Source organism: Pygocentrus nattereri, chromosome 28, assembly GCF_015220715.1.
Source record: "Pygocentrus nattereri isolate fPygNat1 chromosome 28, fPygNat1.pri, whole genome shotgun sequence".
NCBI classification, from domain to species: Eukaryota; Metazoa; Chordata; class Actinopteri; order Characiformes; family Serrasalmidae; genus Pygocentrus; species Pygocentrus nattereri.
Window position 1 is genome coordinate 21,215,434 of NC_051238.1, and position 18,540 is coordinate 21,233,973.

Below are 18,540 nucleotides of genomic sequence, written 5' to 3' on the forward strand. Positions count from 1 at the left end.
TAAGCAACTGTAGGTGGGGCAGTAAGGACTGGTTTAAGCTCCATGATAATAATGAAACAACCAAACCAGTCCCAAGCTCCAAAATGTGAGTTTTGTTTACTAGCTGTTTGTTTACTGTATGTTGTGCTGGCAGATGTGCATCCGCTGTCTGCGCCGGCGTTCTCCTTCTGTTTCCCGCTGCTGCAGGCCGTCCTCAGTCAGAACAGCGGAGCGTCCGAGGAGGCAGAGCTCATGCTGACCCGAGCCCTGCAGACCATGCACACGCACGCTCAGCTTCGCTCCGAAACCGACTGTGCTGACACGTTCATAGATGAGGTACATGCCAGCAGAGCCAGGAGGATATTTGTAGTCTATTGATGCTGAATATTGTCTTATTTTTGACTTTTTGGCTTGTTTGTCAGAATGGACCAGAGCTTCTCCCCCGTGTGAACATGCTGCTGCTCCTGACCAAAGTGATCGGCACCGCCACACCTCGCCTGCAGGTAATACAAGCCTTTTAGGTCCTCTTGCGTTTCTGGTAGGGAAATGAAGGAAAGGAACGGGAACTGTACTGAACATATTGCTGTTTCTTAATTTTATTAAAAGGGCTTGTATGATGGAAAACCCATTTTTGATGAGTTCGGTTTAGTATGTAAACAGTTTTAAAGTCCATGTATTCTGTATATGGAAAATAAGCAAAAACAAAAATACCCTGTGCGGGTGTAGTACTTACAGACTCACTGGTAGTCAAGCAAATATGTGGTTGATTTTATTATTTATTTATTTATTTTATTTATACGTTATGTCACATTGCCTTCTAACTGTTTGTGTTGTAGGTTTTGGCGTCAAGCTGTCTGACCAGTCTGTGTACGAGTGCAGGTGGGCAGGAGGGCTGTGCGCTGGCTGAGCAGGCCGAGATCGATGTATTGCTGGACGCTCTGCTGGCTCCCTGTTTCTCCGTCAGAGATGCTGCCCTCAGGGTGCGTGGGTTGAGACATGATGGGGCTTTATGAAAAGCAATTCAAACTATTGACTTTTTTGTGTTCTCACATGTTTAGAGGGTAGCTTTGTAGCTAAATCTAGTGTTTTTAGCATGTTTGCAGGTGAAATTAGTGGGGATTTCTCCACTCTTGTGAGGAACATGTAGCTTTGTTGAACCTGAAACACAATTCAGTGTAACTAGACGTTTGTGTGAATGTGTCACTGTTGATTGGAAATTACAGCCATTGTTACCAACTAAGCAAACTAATAAGCCGCTTTGGCCCCTTTAGGCTCGTAATTTAACAGATGGCAACAAATGAAGAAAAAATATGTGAAGAATATATTGTTAATCACAATTACACTCTGTTGCCAAAAATATTCACTCGTCTGCCTTCAAACGCATATGAACTTGAGTGAGATCCCATTCTAAATCCATAGGGTTTAATATGACCCTTTGCAGCTATAACAGCTTCAGCCCTTTCCACAAGTTTAAGGAGTGTGTTTATGGGAATTTTTGACCGTTTTTCCAGAAGCGCATTTGTGAGGTCAGACACTGATGTTGGATGAGACTTGGCTTTATACACCTGCAGCCATGGAAGTGATTGGATAACCTGAATTCAATGATTTGGATGGATGAGTGAATACTTTTGAAAATGTAGTGTCTTTATAACAGTCATTTGCTAAATTTCATGATTGACAGCCATGTACTTAACTCTCCCTCTCATCTCCTGTGCTCTCTCACTCTGTACTGTATGTGTTTGCTGTCTGCAGGGTCTGCTGGAGCTGGAGCTGGCTTTGCCTACAGACAGCAGTGAGCCCGGTGGACTCAGTGTGCTTAGAAGGCTGTGGGTGGCTAAATTTGATGTGGAGGAGGAAGGCAGAGCTCTGGCAGAGAAGTGAGTCAAACTGCCTGAGACTTGCTTCGCATGGCAAATATGTTATACATCAGATGTTTTTCACAACATTGAAAGGTTTTCTTTGCCTTCTTGTTAACAGTAATAACAGATGTGGCAAACAGAAAAGAAAACATTAGACGACTTGATCTTGCTGATCGCTGACTGATCTTTTATGTAGTTAGCATAAACGGACTCACTGCCCTGCTCATTCCATGTATTCTAAGCATTCCTGCAGTAATTAGGGATTGTGATGCATTATTTCTTCTTTGAACATATTGTAGTTCTTTCTAGAAATTGATTCATATTCACATGACATAGAATGTGTATATGTAAATTAAGTGCCAAATTCGGATAATGCACACGCTCACCAGCCACATTATTACCTTGCTAGTAAAAGGTTGGACCCCCTTTTGCCTTCAGAACTGCCTTAATTCTTCATGACACACTTTCAACAAGGTGCTGGAAACGTTCCTCAGAGATTTTGGTTGGTTATTTGAGTTCCTGTTGCCTTTCTATCATCTGGAACCAGTCTGCCCATTCTCCTCTGACCTCTCACATCAACAAGGCATTTTCGTCCACACAACTGACCGCTCACTGGATATTTTCTCCTTTTCTGACCGTTCTCTGTAAACCCTAGAGATGGTTGTGTGTGAAAATCCCAGTAGATCAGCAGTTTCTGAAATACTCAGACCAGCCCGTCTGGCACCAACAACCACGCCACGTTCAAAGTCCCTTAAATCCCCTTTCTTCCCCATTCTGATGCTCAGTCTGCACTTCAGCAAGTCGTCTTGACCACCTCTACATACCTAAATGCACTGAGTTGCAGCCATGTGATTGGCTGATTAGCTGTTTGTGTTAAGAAGCAAATAAAGTGGCCGGTGAGTGATTGTACATATGATGTTATTACAAACTAATGTGTGTTAATAGAAAGAATTTGAGTTCCCTACAGTGAAAAACTGTTAGATATCTTCATTCACCATTAGCAGGTTTACCATCCACCATTTTTCACGCATTTTGAAAACGAGGCAAAAAAAACCCTGAATAAAAAAGACCAATATATACAATACCAGAAAAACACCCAAACTGGCAGGAGGAGTTTTACGCTAGAGCACGGTTGAAAAGTGGGAATGCTGTCGTAGTGGTGTCAGGGAGATCATCCCTCGTTAGGTCATTAGCGCCATTGCTTGCCCTGAGCTGCAATTAATACGGCCGTATTAATCAGCACCGTTCTACTTAAATCTAAAACAGTTAAATCTCTCCATCTTGCTCCTTTCCCTAATCATGGTGTAACCTACGTCATCTGAAGTTCCTTCGCATAACTACAGTGGATGGAAACACACTTTACTAGTTTGTCCTGTAGAAGTTCATCTGCGAAGGGTTCTGGAAGGAAGTCTGAACATTTGCATAATATCCTTTCTTACAACGCTGCACATAATGAGCGGTTATAAGAGAAGTTATTTCAAAGGAGAATTTTTCATTTTGAAATTTTTTGACTTAAAATTTATTTACAGTGGTTGTGTTGGCACCCAGATGCCCACAGCACAGATATAACCGTTTTATTTACTGTCTAAATTTGGTTGGTAAAGATATGATTGTGGTAAATCTGAAAATGTTTTCTTGGGGTTGTCTACACCACCATGTATGTATTTTTGAAAGATAAGTAAGCCAAAACCTTTTTGTGTAATAACTCTGCTTGTAGACATTAAACCTTTTAAACATCTGGCTCCTATCACCACCACTGTGAGTCAACTTAGTCTATACTGGAAATACAGTTCATCAGTGGTGCAGAAATATATACACAACTGTCAACAACACCAAAAACAGTACCGCTAGAGTAACGCTTGCACGCAAAGCGTACAAAAAACATGAAACTTCCACAAAGTGTTTTTACACAAATGCTTTTGACTGTAACAGTGTAGCCAAGCAGTTCTAAAGCAATATTATAGTAATATTGAGATTTTTCACAGTGTCTGTATCTCTGCCTCTCAGGCTGTGGCAGACTCTGTGCCTGGAGCTCGTTCCTGAGCTGTGTCCTTTGCTGATCGGAGACGTAACGCATCATGAAGAGACTGTGCGGGCGGCGGGTGCAGAGGCTCTGTCCGTCGCTGTGAGTCAGTACCAGGAGCAATCAGCTGCCGTCCTGTCTCAACTCACAGAGCTCTACCAGCAGAAACTCTATGTGAGTGTCTCTGTCCCTCTCTCCAATCATCATCCAGCCTGCAGATTCATTCCATTCCATTAGCTTCATTCTACTACTCTGTGGTCTCATGATTGAATTTCACTGCAAAAAACACACATGACCCCTAATCAAACAATGATTCCTAATTTCTGCTGCCATTTTTCATTTTTTTAGAGGAATTAATAGGTCAAACCAAATCCCTGTAGCTGTTGAGTGTGTCCTAATGTGTCCTTAAGTGTGTCCTTTTCACTCACTCTAAATCAGGGGGCTCTCGTGTGCTACAGCTTGTTAAGAGAGCTGTCGGGTTCGATTAACTTGGCGGCCCTGTGATGCTGTGTAACCAGGCATTTAAAAAGTGAGACTATTGGTGTTGTTATAGGTATTGTCAAAATCTTGTTCAATTAAAAATGGAAATATTCAGCCAGGTCAGAAGTTATCAAACGAATTTGTTTTTAACGTTAAAATAATGCTCACGGATTAAAACAGAACAAAGTTTAAAAACAAACAAACAAAAAAAAAGGCCTGAAACAAAAAGAATATAACAGGCAAATGAAACTAAAATGCCAATAAACAGTCTATCTGTAGGAAGACGCCTGATCTGTTTAGATAATGAGGTCAGTGCTGAGATCATCAGTTGCTGTGGGATTCTCTGTCAGGTAAAGAATTCCAGAGGAATATAGATCAGTGGTTCCCAACCCTCTTCTTGGAGGATCCCCAGGACTGCACATTTTTGTTTTCCTACCAAAACACACTTCAACTCCGCAAAAACAGTAATTGTTAATTAGCTGGTTTAGGTGTGTTGGTAGCAAGGCAAGGCAGGTGGACCTCCAGGACCACTGATACAGACTAAGGGCAAAGATTTAAAAAGAAAACACACATTAAATAAATAATTGGTCCTTATAAACTGCAGAGACCACCGCCAGTCCTGGATGCTTTGGGACGAGTCATCTCTGAAGCACCTCCTGACCAGTGGGAAGCCAGGTAAACCTCTGGATTGACCAAGTAATACTCCTTGTAACATGTATTGACCTATCTAACGCAGAGTTTCTGGTCTTGTGCGTATGCAGGTGTGGAATAGCGCTGGCTTTAAACAAGCTCTCTCAGTGCCTGGACGAGTCTCAGGTGACCCCTCTCTTCCTGTTCTTTGTGCCGGATGCACTGAATGACAGGCACAGCGAAGTGCGGCGCTGCATGCTGGACGCAGCATTGGCAGTCCTGAACACCCACGGCAAGGTCAGACTTTACTGCAACAGCAGAACAAGGACCTTTTCCTCTGTAGCCTACTGTTACTAAAGCTAAGGTGTTTAAATTGTGGTCCTCTCTGTGTGGAGTCTGCATGTTCTCCCCGTGTCTGCGTGGGTTTCCTCCGGGTTCTCCGGTTTCCTCCCACAATCCAAGGACATGCAGTCAGGCCTATTGGACATGTTACATTGCCCCTAGGTGTGAGAGTGTGTGTGTGTGTGTGTGTGTGTGTGTTTAAATTGTGCAATTATTCTAATTCATTATCGTATTATGTGGTTGTAATTTTTTTTTTTCTTTAGTTAATTCACCTTGATGTTTTGATTTTTTTTTTTTTTTTTTTTTTTCCCTTTTATTGATTTATTGGGTTATAAACATAACTGCACTCATGAAGTTAAAGCCGTAACAGCCACCTATCAACAACAGCTTTTAAATATCTCATTAGTTATCTCTTATTTAACGTGACTAAATGCACTTTCTGCTGTTAACTAGTATTTCTTGCTCTGTAGTTCTTCAGTGTCTCTCATGGCCTGTATTGCAGGGTATTTTGAAATTTATATGTAATTATCTATGGCCATTGTGCTACAGGACAATGTGAACTCACTGCTGCCGGTGTTCGAGGAATTCCTGAAGAACGCCCCTCAGGATGCCAGCTATGATTCAGTGCGGCAGAGTGTGGTCATTCTAATGGGTTCGCTGGCCAAACATCTTGACAAGAGTGACCCGAAAGTGAAGCCCATTATGGCCAAACTCATCACAGCTCTCTCCACACCCTCACAGCAGGTAGGCTATGGCCTTTACACCAGAGGGCCTCCAGTCCTGTTCACAGGAGCACAAGTCAGTCCCTGGTGTTTTGTTAGCTTTGGAGATTACACTTCCCTCCTTTCTCCCTCAGGTTCAGGAGTCAGTGGCCAGCTGCCTGCCTCCTCTGGTTCCAGCTATAAAGGAAGATGCGGGGGACATGGTCCGAAAGCTGTTACAGCTGCTGCTGGAGAGCGACAAGTATGCAGAGAGGAAGGGGGCTGCGTACGGTCTGGCCGGCCTGGTCAAGGGCCTGGGTATCCTCTCACTCAAACAGCAGGACATCATGACCACGCTCACAGATGCCATCCAGGACAAGAAGAACTCCAGGCGCAGAGAAGGTGAGGGAGTCTGGGAAATGAGTTTTGAGCTCGGAGTGGTTCAAGTGTGCTCAGATTCATATTCAGAAGGCTGCAGCTTAAGGGTTTGAATTTATTGCTGTCTCAGGTGCCCTGTTTGCGTTTGAGATGCTGTGCAACATGCTGGGGAAGTTGTTTGAGCCCTATGTGGTCCATGTGCTGCCACACCTCCTCCTCTGCTTTGGAGATGGAAACCAGTATGTCAGAGAGGTCTGTGCCTGCTCTAGCTTTTCTCAACCATGTTGGGGTGCGGATACATATACAAACACACACACACACACACACACACATATTATATGTGTATATGTATATGTGTGTGTGTGTGTGTGTGTGTATATGTATGTATGTATGTATGTATGTATGTGTGTATGTATATATATATATAGTATGTGTATGTATGTGCGTGTGTGTATGCGTACATATATATGTGCATTGTCAAATTTTGATTATCTGTTAGATGTAATGAATGGATATTCAGTTAACCCTGTGAAGGAAAAATCTTTCTATTTTTCTTTTTCTCGTGCTCTCTCTCTCACGCTCTTGCTCTCTCTCAGGCTGCAGATGATTGTGCTAAGGCTGTAATGCGGAACCTAAGTGCTCATGGAGTGAAGCTAGTGCTGCCTTCTCTTCTTGTGGCCTTGGAGGAAGAGTCCTGGAGAACCAAAGCAGGTCGGTGCTCTTTCATCACATTTAGTCTACCTTAATAAAATGACTATGCATAATGTATTTGTGTTCTGCTCTCTCACATCTACCACCCCCCCGATCTGTGTGCAGGCTCCGTAGAGTTGTTGGGTGCCATGGCGTACTGTGCTCCTAAGCAGCTGTCATCATGCCTGCCCAGCATCGTCCCCAAGCTAACGGAGGTGCTGACTGACTCGCATGTCAAAGTGCAGAAGGCCGGCCAGCAGGCCCTGAGACAGATTGGCTCAGTCATCCGCAATCCTGAGATCCTTGGTGAGAGACGGACACATTACAGCTTACCCAGCTCATGGGCCATCTACAAACTGAGTTAGATGATGAGGGTAGATGCTTCCAGACAGGTGTGCTGCGTGATACAGTTAAGCATTTAATATCCTCTCATGCTCTCTGGCATATTTAAAAGTGCAGAGCAGGCCTGGCTGACCTGGAAAAGATCAAAGTGGCTTTGAAAGAGGGTTCATTATTCAGCCACAGATGGATCTTCAGTCGCAAAGACTGCTTCAGTAGGAGCAATGACTGAAGTGGCATCTTCATGTAGATATATCAAATGCTACGGCCATTGCAACAGATCTCAACCCAGTTAAACACATATGGGGTATTTTGGACTGACGTGTTAGTCCAAACCGTGATTTAGCTTGACCCAAAATCCGCTCTGTAACCTGAAACTGGTTCTCTGCTTTTAGGCTTCATAACTCAACAAATATTTAACACTGACACATGATACACACATCACAGCAATCAGCAGACATGGCCCTCACTGGCCAGAGTGGTTTCATTCAGGTGCAGAGAAGTATTAGTGAGAAATCTGGCTCAAAAATGGCCTAAAATTCAAGCCATATCTTCCATTTATATATTCCATTTACAGTACCAGAATGAGCACAGAATAAATGAAGGATATGTTTATTAGCTGTTCCAGACCAAAGCACGCATTACACAGTTTACCATGTTATTCGCAAAATGAGCTGTAAAAAATATTCTTTATTACTTACCTTCCTTATCTTTTGTTCAAAATAGCAAAATTGCAGAGGGAATTAGAGGTTTGTGAAGTCTTGGGATCACAATGTCTCAAAACCTCAGACACCACCTATACACTCACCAGCCACTTTATTAAAAGGTTGCCAGTAAAAGATTGGACCCCCTTTTGCCTTCAGAACTGCCTTAATTCTTCATGTCATACTTTCAACAAGGTGTTGGAAACGTTCCTCAGAGATTTTGGTTGGTTATTTGAGTTCCTGTTGCCTTTCTATCATCTGGAACCAGTCTGCCCATTCTCCTCTGACCTCTCACATCAACAAGGCATTTTCGTCCACACAACTGACCGCTCACTGGATATTTCCTCTTTTTTGGACCGTTCTCTGTAAACCCTAGAGATGGTTGTGCGTGAAAATCCCAGTAGTTTCTGACCAGACCAGACCAGCCCGTCTGGCACCAACAACCACGCCACGTTCAGAGTCACTTAAATCCCCTTTCTTCCCCGTTCTGATGCTCGGTCTGCACTTCAGCAAGTTGTCTTGACCACCTCTACACGCCTGAATGCATTGAGTTGCGGCCGTGTGATTTCATTAGCTGTTTGTGTTAACAAGCAATTGAACAGTACCTAATTAGTACCTAATAAAGTGGCTGGTGAGTATAACCACAAGTTTGTTTGTGAGGGTTTCCAGCCCTGCAGAAAAGTACCTCATCCCCACTGTGAAGTACAGTGGTGGATCTGTGAACCTGTGAGGCTGTTTTTCTGGACAGTGGACAGTTTATTTAGACACACAGCATCACAGACTCCGTCACATACCAGCAGATATTAAATCAAAACCCGACTGCCTCAGCCACGAAGCTTAAACTGGGCCATAGTTGGGATCTTCCAGCAGGACAACGATCCAAAGGAAACCTCAAAATCAACACAAAAATGGTTCACTGACCACAGAATTACAGTCTTGCCATGGCCACCCCAGTCCACTGAGCTAAGACGAGAGACCACAGTGTGGACCTTGGAATCTGGAGAGGTTCTATATTATATGAGGGAATGTTTTTAGATCACTTGCGTTGTGTTCTCCAGTCTGATTGAGCATTACAGGAGAAGATTCAGTGCTATTATATTTGCAAGGGGAGGCTGCACAAAGTATTAAAAGGTGCCAATAATTGTGGCTCACATCAATTTGAGGAAAGATTTTTTTTTTTTCCGTTGTATTTCAAATAAAGGTTAGAGTTGGGTTAATATTTTGAATGAAATATCAAAAGAATAAGCAGTAGGGAACGTCTTTTACAGCCTGTTTTGCTCATATTTACTAGGGGTGGCAGTTTCTGTGTAGGGCACTGTGAATCATGTGCTGTGGGTAGATGAAATAACGTAGGATGGGTCTCAGGTAAATGCTATGTAATTACACCATATTATCCAAGGGTTGTTAGTGTTATGGTATGGAAAAATAATTTATGAAGAATTGTAGACTTGTGCCAAGGTACATTGTGGCTGCTTTGGCAGGTTGTGGTGGCCCAGCAGCTTACTTAAAACACTTTATATCCTCTCTTTCAATTGGTCACTTATCTGTATACAACAGAGCATATTAGTCTAGTAAGTCAGTATTAATTCAGTACATTGTGCTGCACAATGACCACTTAAATACCTTAATGCAGCGAACGTATTCATGCCTTGACTTGTGTTTTCTTTCTGAACTGCTTCTCTGTCCCCTCAGCCATCACCCCCATTCTGCTGGACGCACTGACCGACCCCTCCCATAAGACGCAGCACTGTCTGCAGACTCTGCTGGAGACCAAATTTGTCCACTTCATCGATGCGCCCTCGCTAGCTCTCATTATGCCCGTTGTCCAGAGGGCTTTCCAGGACCGCTCCACAGACACTCGGAAGATGGCCGCTCAGATCATCGGGAACATGTACTCCCTCACTGACCAAAAGGCAGGCGTCAGCCTTTGATTAGATCAGATTAGTGATATTCAGTGTACAATGGCTGTGTGTCTTGACTTTGCAACAAACTATTCCTTTAATCTGTAAAAACAGTTGCAAATTGTATTGACCTGTATTGCTTTTGTGTGCAGGACCTGTCTCCGTACCTGCCTAGCGTGATTCCAGGACTCAAAACTTCTCTGCTGGACCCTGTTCCAGAGGTCAGTTCCTCACTTTTCACGAAAGAGAACTAGTGTCAATGGACCGGAGTTTGAAGTAATGTTTTAAAGCTTGTCTGGGATCTTTCAGTGACTTCATAGTGAGTGGAGTGTGAATAGCACAAGCCATAACCACCACAAGCATGAAGAGGTGCGGTGAGAATGTCAACAGGACTTTTGGAGTATATCGCTTTGATGAATTGAGTTCTTATCATTAAAGACCAGGGCTGTCGAACTGGGTTCTATCTCTATATAAACTACACAGCTCAAACACTTTCACACTGCGTATAGTGGGGGTGTTTAGCGTCTGACCTCAACCAGCATACCTGATTATACTCATTAGCTAGTAAGCAAGGCATTTATGAGTGATGAAAGAGGGAAAATGTTCATCTCGGCAGAACTGTCTGTAAGGAGCCTCCGGGCAATCCTGATGTGTGCACTGCATAAGGGTATATTTTGGAGTTGTAATAAATCTGCAGACTTCAGAAGTTTCTATAGAAATCGTACCGTTTGAACTTTTTGTCCGTACTTGCACTTTGAACCTCATCATAATATAGCAAATGTAACTGAATAACAACTAAACCAAGACTTGCATCTCAGCATAAAAACAGTAACTATTATTGCAGACTTGAAACTGAAATCAAAAACCATAATACATAACTGAACACAAAGAAACCGAAATGAACATTTAAAATCTATAATAATCATGGACTTCGTACATTTTCGCCACTTAACTCCATATAGATTCATCTGATGTTTATCTTTGTTCTATAAATAAACCCAAGTCCCATTTTCTGTGTAATGTTTCCCAGAGTTTTTTCTGCAAGGGTTCTTGTCAAGTGTTTGTCTGTTCTTGCTCTGCTTGTGCCCAGGTACGGACGGTTTCAGCGAAGGCTCTGGGTGCCATGGTGAAGGGCATGGGCGAGTCCTGCTTTGATGACTTGCTGCCTTGGCTGATGGAGACTCTGGCCTCTGAGCAGAGCTCCGTGGACCGCTCTGGAGCAGCCCAGGGTGAGAAATACTGACCTATATACCAGCAGAGGGCAGCAAAGGATCTACCTTTTATTAGGATCATGAAAGCAGAACTTTCAGAATGATATTTTTGCTGTGTTTGTGTGACGTTTCTTAAAGTTTAATTGTTCTCTGTGGGAGTTTACATGTCTCCTTTGCTGTCCCTCAGGTCTGGCAGAGGTGATGGCCGGTTTAGGAGTTGAGAAGCTGGATAAGTTGATGCCTGACGTGGTCCAGACGGCCAGCAAAGTGGACATCGCCTCTCATGTCCGAGACGGCTACATCATGATGTTCATTTACCTTCCTCTCACCTTCGGAGAAAGGTTCACTCCTTATGTGGGCCCAATCATTCCCTGTATCCTCAAGGTAAAGAGGGTCTTAGAAGACTTTTACTTATTGTGAGCAGTATTACACCGTTAACCTCTCAAACTTCATGGAACCGCTCACTCTTCCAGGCTTGTGTCCCTCACTACTGGAAATTAAGAATAGCTTTTGTTTGTTTGTTTGTTTTTGTTTTCCATGTGGTTGTTCAGTAATGTTTAGGGTGTAATATCAGAATGTTTGAGATTAATGTTGCTCATAAAAGGAAATCACACCATACTCGTACCAAAGTTCCAATGTCATGCAGAACGTTGACGGTAATATTACTACGGATGCACCAATCTCGTTTAGACACATTAGAGTTTGAGGCGATCATGTATTTGTCAGCGTTTTCTCACTGACCACAAACCTGTCATTAATACATGTATGTGGCATGTATGTGTGTCACGTACGGATAAAACCTCATATGCTGTAACGACTGTGGCTCTGTCTAAAAGACAGGAGGCTGAGCTGGAGGTGGCGGAGATGAAGATGCTGAGATTTTTGTTGGGAGTGACAAGGCTGGACAAGATTAGAAATGAGCAGATCAGAGGGACAGTGTAGGTGGAGCAGTTTGGAGATAAAGCCAGAGAGGCCAGGTTGAGATGGTTTGGACAAGTTTTGAGGAGGAATAGTGGATATATTGGGCAAAGAATGTTGGAGATGGAGCTGCCGGGTAGAAGGAAAAGAGGTAGACCTCAGAGAAGGTTTATGGATGTAGTGAAGGTGGACATGGAGATGGTTGGTGTAAAAGTAGAGGAGGCAGTGGACAGGGCAAGATGGAGGCAGATGATCTGCTGTGGCGACCCCTAAAGGGAGCAGCCGAAAGAAGAAGATGATGATGCTGTAATAATAAACGTTGCCTCTTGTAGCTTGTTCGCTTGTATTTTCAGTTGTATTCCAGATGTCAGATGAAAGAACGTAAACATGGATTAAAGTTAATTCACGGCATATTGCGGTCACTCCTTATCAAGAAGGACGGTGTAATCTTGTTTAAGAAAAACAAAAACTTTCTTCCAACAGCAGTTAAACATTCAAATAAATAACTCTGTTCACCTCCAGTCGCCAGGGTGCAACGCCATCACGTTTTACTTTTTAATCACATAACTTTGTAATAATTCTCTTTCTACGCTCTAAAAAGTCTTATTTGAATCCTTGAAACCGCTTTATTGATGACACTGGCTTTTGTTTAAAATGAGCACATTATGGAATGTGATGCTTTAGTGGTTGGATTTCCAGCAATGTGGTGATGTATTACAGGTCAGTTACTGAGGAGAACCTAATGTAGTTGATGCTGCACTAGAGCAGTAAACTCTAGATGACCCTATAAAAAAGGCTATATAAAATACAGCTGTTATACACACTGACCAAGAGGGCACTTGTATCCTCTGATGGCAACGGGTCATGGCCTCAAGTCCCCCCATCGAGGTCTGTCTGTGCACGTGCCTGCTGGACATTAAAAGAACACCGCCTAAATTAATCTAGGGGTTGAAATTTAAAGGGGACACACCCCTGTTTGTGGCAGACTTCGCTGATTGGAACACTAGATGTTTTAACAAGTTGGCCATAGACATGTTCTTGTTATATGTTATGTATTATCTATCAAACAAAGGTTGGATCAGTATCGGCTGATATTCAAAAGGATCTGATCCAAGGCAATCAAACTGAATGGGAGCGTTCCTGAATTGTTCTGTACCTGCTGTTGTCTAATCATTCTCCATCTGCTCTTCTGTGTTCAGGCTCTGGCTGATGAGAACGAGTATGTAAGAGACACGGCCTTGAGAGCAGGTCAGCGCATCATCAGCATGTACGCAGAGACGGCCATTGCTCTGCTGCTTCCTGAGCTGGAACAAGGCCTGTTTGACGACCTCTGGAGGATCAGGTGGGACACGCATATCTTTTATTCTCCGTCCTACGTTAGACTTGCAGAGAATGGTTGTCATAGCAATCGAGTAGCTCTGAATGATGGAGCTGAAAAAATATCTGTGGCCACAGGTTCAGCTCGGTGCAGTTGCTAGGAGACCTGCTGTTCCACATCTCGGGGGTTTCAGGGAAGATGACGACAGAGACAGCGTCTGAGGACGACAACTTTGGGACAGCACAGTCTAACAAGGTTCAAACTTTTACACTGCTGTGTCTCAGAAGGTGTGTGTTTTACATGTAACTGAAGTATGAAGATGAACACATGCTTTGTTTGTCAGGCCATTATTGGTGCTCTGGGAGTGGAGAGGAGGAACCGTGTGCTCTCTGGACTCTACATGGGCCGCTCCGACACCCAGCTGGTGGTCAGGCAGGCGTCACTGCACGTCTGGAAGATTGTGGTATCTAACACACCACGTACACTGAGAGAGATCCTGCCCACGCTCTTCAGTCTGCTGCTGGGTTTTCTGGCATCCACCTGCCCTGACAAGAGAACGGTACACACATGCACGCACAATAGGGTTGTCACAATATGCATATTAATATTCCGTATTTTTACCCCTGTACAGGGATTGAGATGCAATATGCGTCATAAATTCAACACAGTTACGTCTAAAAAGTCAGATTACATGTTTTGTTGACTCTAAGTGACAGTAGGTTAACACATCCTCTACAGGAAAAACATGGCATTGTTCTGCACATTTTAGTGCACACATTGGAAAAAACGTGTAATATAAAAAGTTCCACTTTTGCGCAGTGAAGAATCTTAACTAAAGAAATCTTAACCAGAAAGTAAGGGGTAAAAAGTGCTGCAGCCTAGTGTGTGTAGTAATGTTTTATTTGTATTGATGCTTGTCGGAACTGTCTTTTTGACTCTGACTTTCTACCAGTTTGGTAGAATGATTGACACACATGTATATAGGCCTATAGAATATATATATATATATATATATATATATATATATATATATATATATATATATATATATATAATATTTCAATTAGTCTTAAATTAATCTCATGGGTTTTTTTTTTGGTTTTTTTTCCATTTCAAGTTGGGTCACGGTATTTGTCACATTTCTAAAAAGTAATCCATATGTTGATAAGCCATGGAGTACCATCAAAATAAAATGTGTCCTACTTGTCACAGTTATAACGGTATCATTGCCATTTTACACCATATTACGTTGTGACTGGCCTACTTTAACTCTGACTCACCGCTCTGTCTGTTCTCAGATTGCAGCTCGTACTCTGGGAGATCTGGTGAGGAAGCTGGGGGAGAAGATCCTTCCAGAAATCATCCCCATCCTGGAGGAGGGTCTGCGCTCGGAGAAGAGCGATGAGAGGCAGGGAGTGTGCATCGGCCTTAGTGAAATCATGAAGTCCACCAGCAAAGACGCCGTACGTCAATCAGCTTGACTTTGTTTTGATTGGGTTGATTGTTTGTGTTCTTCTGCAGTGCTTAGCGGGATTCAACTGTGTCTGCCCTACAGGTTTTGGTGTTTTCAGAGTCTCTAGTGCCTACAGTGCGTAAAGCTCTGTGTGACCCGTTGGAGGAGGTCCGTGAAGCGGCTGCTAAAACCTTTGAGCAGCTCCACGCCACCATTGGCCATCAGGCGCTGGACGACATCCTCCCAGCCCTGCTTAAACAACTGGTTAGTCTCAGCATCAGCCTTTCATACAACCGTCCCAGACTGCCTCAGTAGCCCACTGTTTTCTACTTTTTGTTAATTATTTCTCTTTTCAGTTTACTCATATTCAAGAAATCGTTTATACCTTATTATTATTATTATTATTATTATTATTATTATTATTATTATTATTATTAAATGCGGTTTTGTTGGCAGGAGGATGAGGAGACTGCTGAGTTTGCTCTGGATGGACTGAAGCAGGTTATGGCTGTGAAGAGTCGATCGGTACTGCCTTATCTGGTGCCTAAGGTTAGCTCTATTTTTGTTTAATATCCTTCTTTAAATCTTTTCAGCAACACATTTTAAAATGACTCGAATTTTCGGAATGTTAGCAGATTAGTGTCACTAAAATTATTACTAATTACGGAAAGTATTAAAAGCACTCATACTTCATTCTGAGTCTAATTTTTGTGCCTTCCCTGATGGCGTGGAACTGTTGTCCAGCGAAGTTGGAATTTGCCTTTGTCCTTGTACAACATAAACAACAGGCACAGACATTCTCAACAAGCAAACATATCACATCAGTCCTTGCATGCTAAGAATAATTAAAGATTGAGGAGGCGAGTGGCTGTAGGAATAATAGACTTCTAAAGATTTTTCAGAGTTATGGGCATCCTAACATGACATCACCAAAACATCTCAAACTCCTTGTGAAGAGGAGGATGGCTTGGGTTATACACTTTAGCAAGAGCCTTCCTACATACTGCTGCCTACTCATAAGTTTGTCAGCCATTCTAAAGGTTCTGGTAAGCTTGCCATTATCTCTGCCAGTCAGGGTCCCAAACCAAGCTGTCATATTAAAAACAAGTATACTCTCCACCAGGCTGGTGTTGGCCTTCATAATAAGGTTTTACTCACTCAAAAGCCTCCTAATTAAAAACAATCTCTGATTAGCTTGATAAAATATTGTCTGTGCCTTTAGGAGAGTATATCACCTAAAAATTATTATTCTTAAGAGGGTAGAATTTATTTAGATGATCGCAGTTTATGGTGCAACAAAAAGGATCGGAATTAGGCCCATTTGATCATCAGTTGGTGGAGGCAAATACATGTGAATAAAAGAAAGCAGAGAAGTTTTTGGTGATATAAAAACAGCAAAAGTTCCAGCTTCTGACTGGTGCAGTAACACCTTTAGAAGGCAGCAACGAGGGATGATGGTTTGAGCATGAGCTGTTGGTCGTCATGTTGGAGGACTATGCAGTGAACACAAGTCAGTTTGTTCATTATAATTGTTTTCATGACATTTAATTGCCAGCTGAACGTTCAAGGCCTAGTAACCTATGTACTTGTTTTTCTTCCTTTAATTCTGGTTTGTTTTTGTTGTCTTAGTTGACCGCTCCACCGGTGAACACGAGAGTCTTGGCCTTCCTGTCTTCTGTGACCGGCGATGCTCTGACACGTCACCTGGGTGTGATTCTCCCTGCTCTACTCTCTTCCCTCAAAGACAAGCTGGGCACTGATGAAGGGCCTCAGGTAACTTTAGCTGTACAGCGGTTCAGAATTGTTCTGCTTGCTCCAAGCCTCCTCAGTGATGCAGTATAATTAGGGAACATTTTTAATACCTCGTTCATAACTTGTGATGTTTTCTCTCTTATGCAGGAGTTGAGCAGCTGTCAGACTGTGATTCTGTCTGTGGAGGACGAGGTCGGTCAGAGAATCATCATAGAGGATCTCCTAGAGGCCACACGGGGGCCAGACGCTGGACTCAGAGAGGCCTCGGTTACCATCCTGAACGCTTACTTCTCCCGAACACGGCTCGACTACAGCGCACACACGCGCACGCTGCTCTCCGGCCTCATGCGTCTGCTCAACGACCCGAATCCTGAAGTGCTCAACCAGAGCTGGGACACAATCAACTCCATCACCAAGGTAGACTAATGAGTGGCTCTCTAACATGCATATTATCCCTGTTGTAACAAAACCTCATATCTCTGAAATGTTAACCTTACTGGAGAAAGATGAAACGTTCTCAGTACATTCGCAACCTACAGCACTAATTGGATAGAATTAGGTTTGCATGTGGAGGTGGCGTCATTTTTACCTGCACTGTAGTATAAGATCAAGTCAGTATGCACAGTCATACCTCAAGTGCATGACCCAGAACATTAAAACGTAAAAACGGCAGGAAGAAAGTTTGATTTGATGCTTAGATATTGACTGAATTCCCAGGCTAATGACAATGCCTGGTGACTTCCTGCTAGTGTCTTGACTTCGGATAGCAAGACAGACAGTTGGCGTAAATGAAATAACAGCTGAACGTAATGCTTTGACTTCTTTTGCACTCATTTCTGGACTGGTGGCACATAAATTGAGTGGTCATAAATATCGCTGACATCGTGCAGTTAACTTGCATTGCCCCACCTCTCCATGGAAGCGCTAACAGCACCCTTACCTTTGTTACCTGTAACACATTTTATGTGTTGTTTATTTTTTTTTTTATTATTATTTTATTTTCTGTTACCTTTAACACACAATGCATTATGCATTGCTGGATACGGACATATTTCAAAACATTCTGTATTAAAAGCATCACAGAATTGGTTACCCTTAGCAGCGTGTCAGCATTGTACTGTCCGCATAACATGCCTGCTCCAACATCTGACTCTTGACAGACGCTCACATCTTTCTTGCCGCACAAGCTATTGTTTATAACCGCTGACCTCCAATAAAATAAATGAAATAATAATCCAAGCAATGGCACATGGATTGTGGAACGTACTGCATCAACATCCTGATTGGTTATTCGACAAATCAAATATAAAGAAGCAGATATTAAATTTTGTGTTTATTGCCTTGAGTGTGATTCACATAGATGCTAAGTGTATCTATTTTCGTTCAAAGTAGGTGTTTTTTGGCTGAAATGGTGGCATATATGAGCGTAATGGGGCACTTGTATCCCTGCAAACTTTCTGACCAATAAACAGACACCCACATGCACATGTGGTGCAGCCAAGCCAAATAAAAAAACAAAAACCCAGACTCTGTCTCAGACCTCAGCTAAGAAAGTAGGTGTGAAAACCGCCTGGAACACTTTGCTGAACTTTCTGGCTGTTTCTCAACTTCCTGGTAAATCAGACATGTTTATAGGAAATGTAGAGTGATTGGACCGGTTTTGTTTGTGTGCAGAAACTGGATGCTGGCAGTCAGCTGGCTCTGATAGATGACTTGCACAGAGATATCCGCTCAGCTGCGGCTGAGGTCAAAGGCGAACACTTGCCTGGCTTCTGTCTGCCAAAGAAGGCAAGTACTGGGCGTTTATTAAACACATTGATCTAATTTACTATCGTTTTCGGTGTTTTTGTTGTTAGTGGTTT

The 18,540-nt window shown here is 42.8% G+C and overlaps 1 protein-coding gene across 1 annotated transcript in view; it reads left to right on the forward strand.

The window, feature by feature from the left end:
* Positions 1 to 18,540, forward strand: part of gcn1 (GCN1 activator of EIF2AK4) — a 46,876-nt gene that overhangs the window by 18,453 nt on the left and 9,883 nt on the right. The window contains exons 26-50 of the mRNA XM_017702823.2: positions 134 to 315; positions 402 to 482; positions 816 to 959; positions 1,732 to 1,856; positions 3,846 to 4,035; positions 4,946 to 5,016; positions 5,103 to 5,268; positions 5,863 to 6,057; positions 6,170 to 6,416; positions 6,523 to 6,644; positions 6,989 to 7,103; positions 7,209 to 7,388; positions 9,818 to 10,038; positions 10,179 to 10,247; positions 11,117 to 11,255; positions 11,425 to 11,621; positions 13,355 to 13,497; positions 13,611 to 13,728; positions 13,817 to 14,032; positions 14,772 to 14,936; positions 15,029 to 15,190; positions 15,383 to 15,475; positions 16,556 to 16,699; positions 16,826 to 17,095; positions 18,353 to 18,466. Coding sequence (XP_017558312.1) covers positions 134 to 315; positions 402 to 482; positions 816 to 959; positions 1,732 to 1,856; positions 3,846 to 4,035; positions 4,946 to 5,016; positions 5,103 to 5,268; positions 5,863 to 6,057; positions 6,170 to 6,416; positions 6,523 to 6,644; positions 6,989 to 7,103; positions 7,209 to 7,388; positions 9,818 to 10,038; positions 10,179 to 10,247; positions 11,117 to 11,255; positions 11,425 to 11,621; positions 13,355 to 13,497; positions 13,611 to 13,728; positions 13,817 to 14,032; positions 14,772 to 14,936; positions 15,029 to 15,190; positions 15,383 to 15,475; positions 16,556 to 16,699; positions 16,826 to 17,095; positions 18,353 to 18,466 — 3,869 coding nt within the window. The remainder of the gene's footprint in view (positions 1 to 133; positions 316 to 401; positions 483 to 815; positions 960 to 1,731; positions 1,857 to 3,845; positions 4,036 to 4,945; positions 5,017 to 5,102; positions 5,269 to 5,862; positions 6,058 to 6,169; positions 6,417 to 6,522; positions 6,645 to 6,988; positions 7,104 to 7,208; positions 7,389 to 9,817; positions 10,039 to 10,178; positions 10,248 to 11,116; positions 11,256 to 11,424; positions 11,622 to 13,354; positions 13,498 to 13,610; positions 13,729 to 13,816; positions 14,033 to 14,771; positions 14,937 to 15,028; positions 15,191 to 15,382; positions 15,476 to 16,555; positions 16,700 to 16,825; positions 17,096 to 18,352; positions 18,467 to 18,540) is intronic.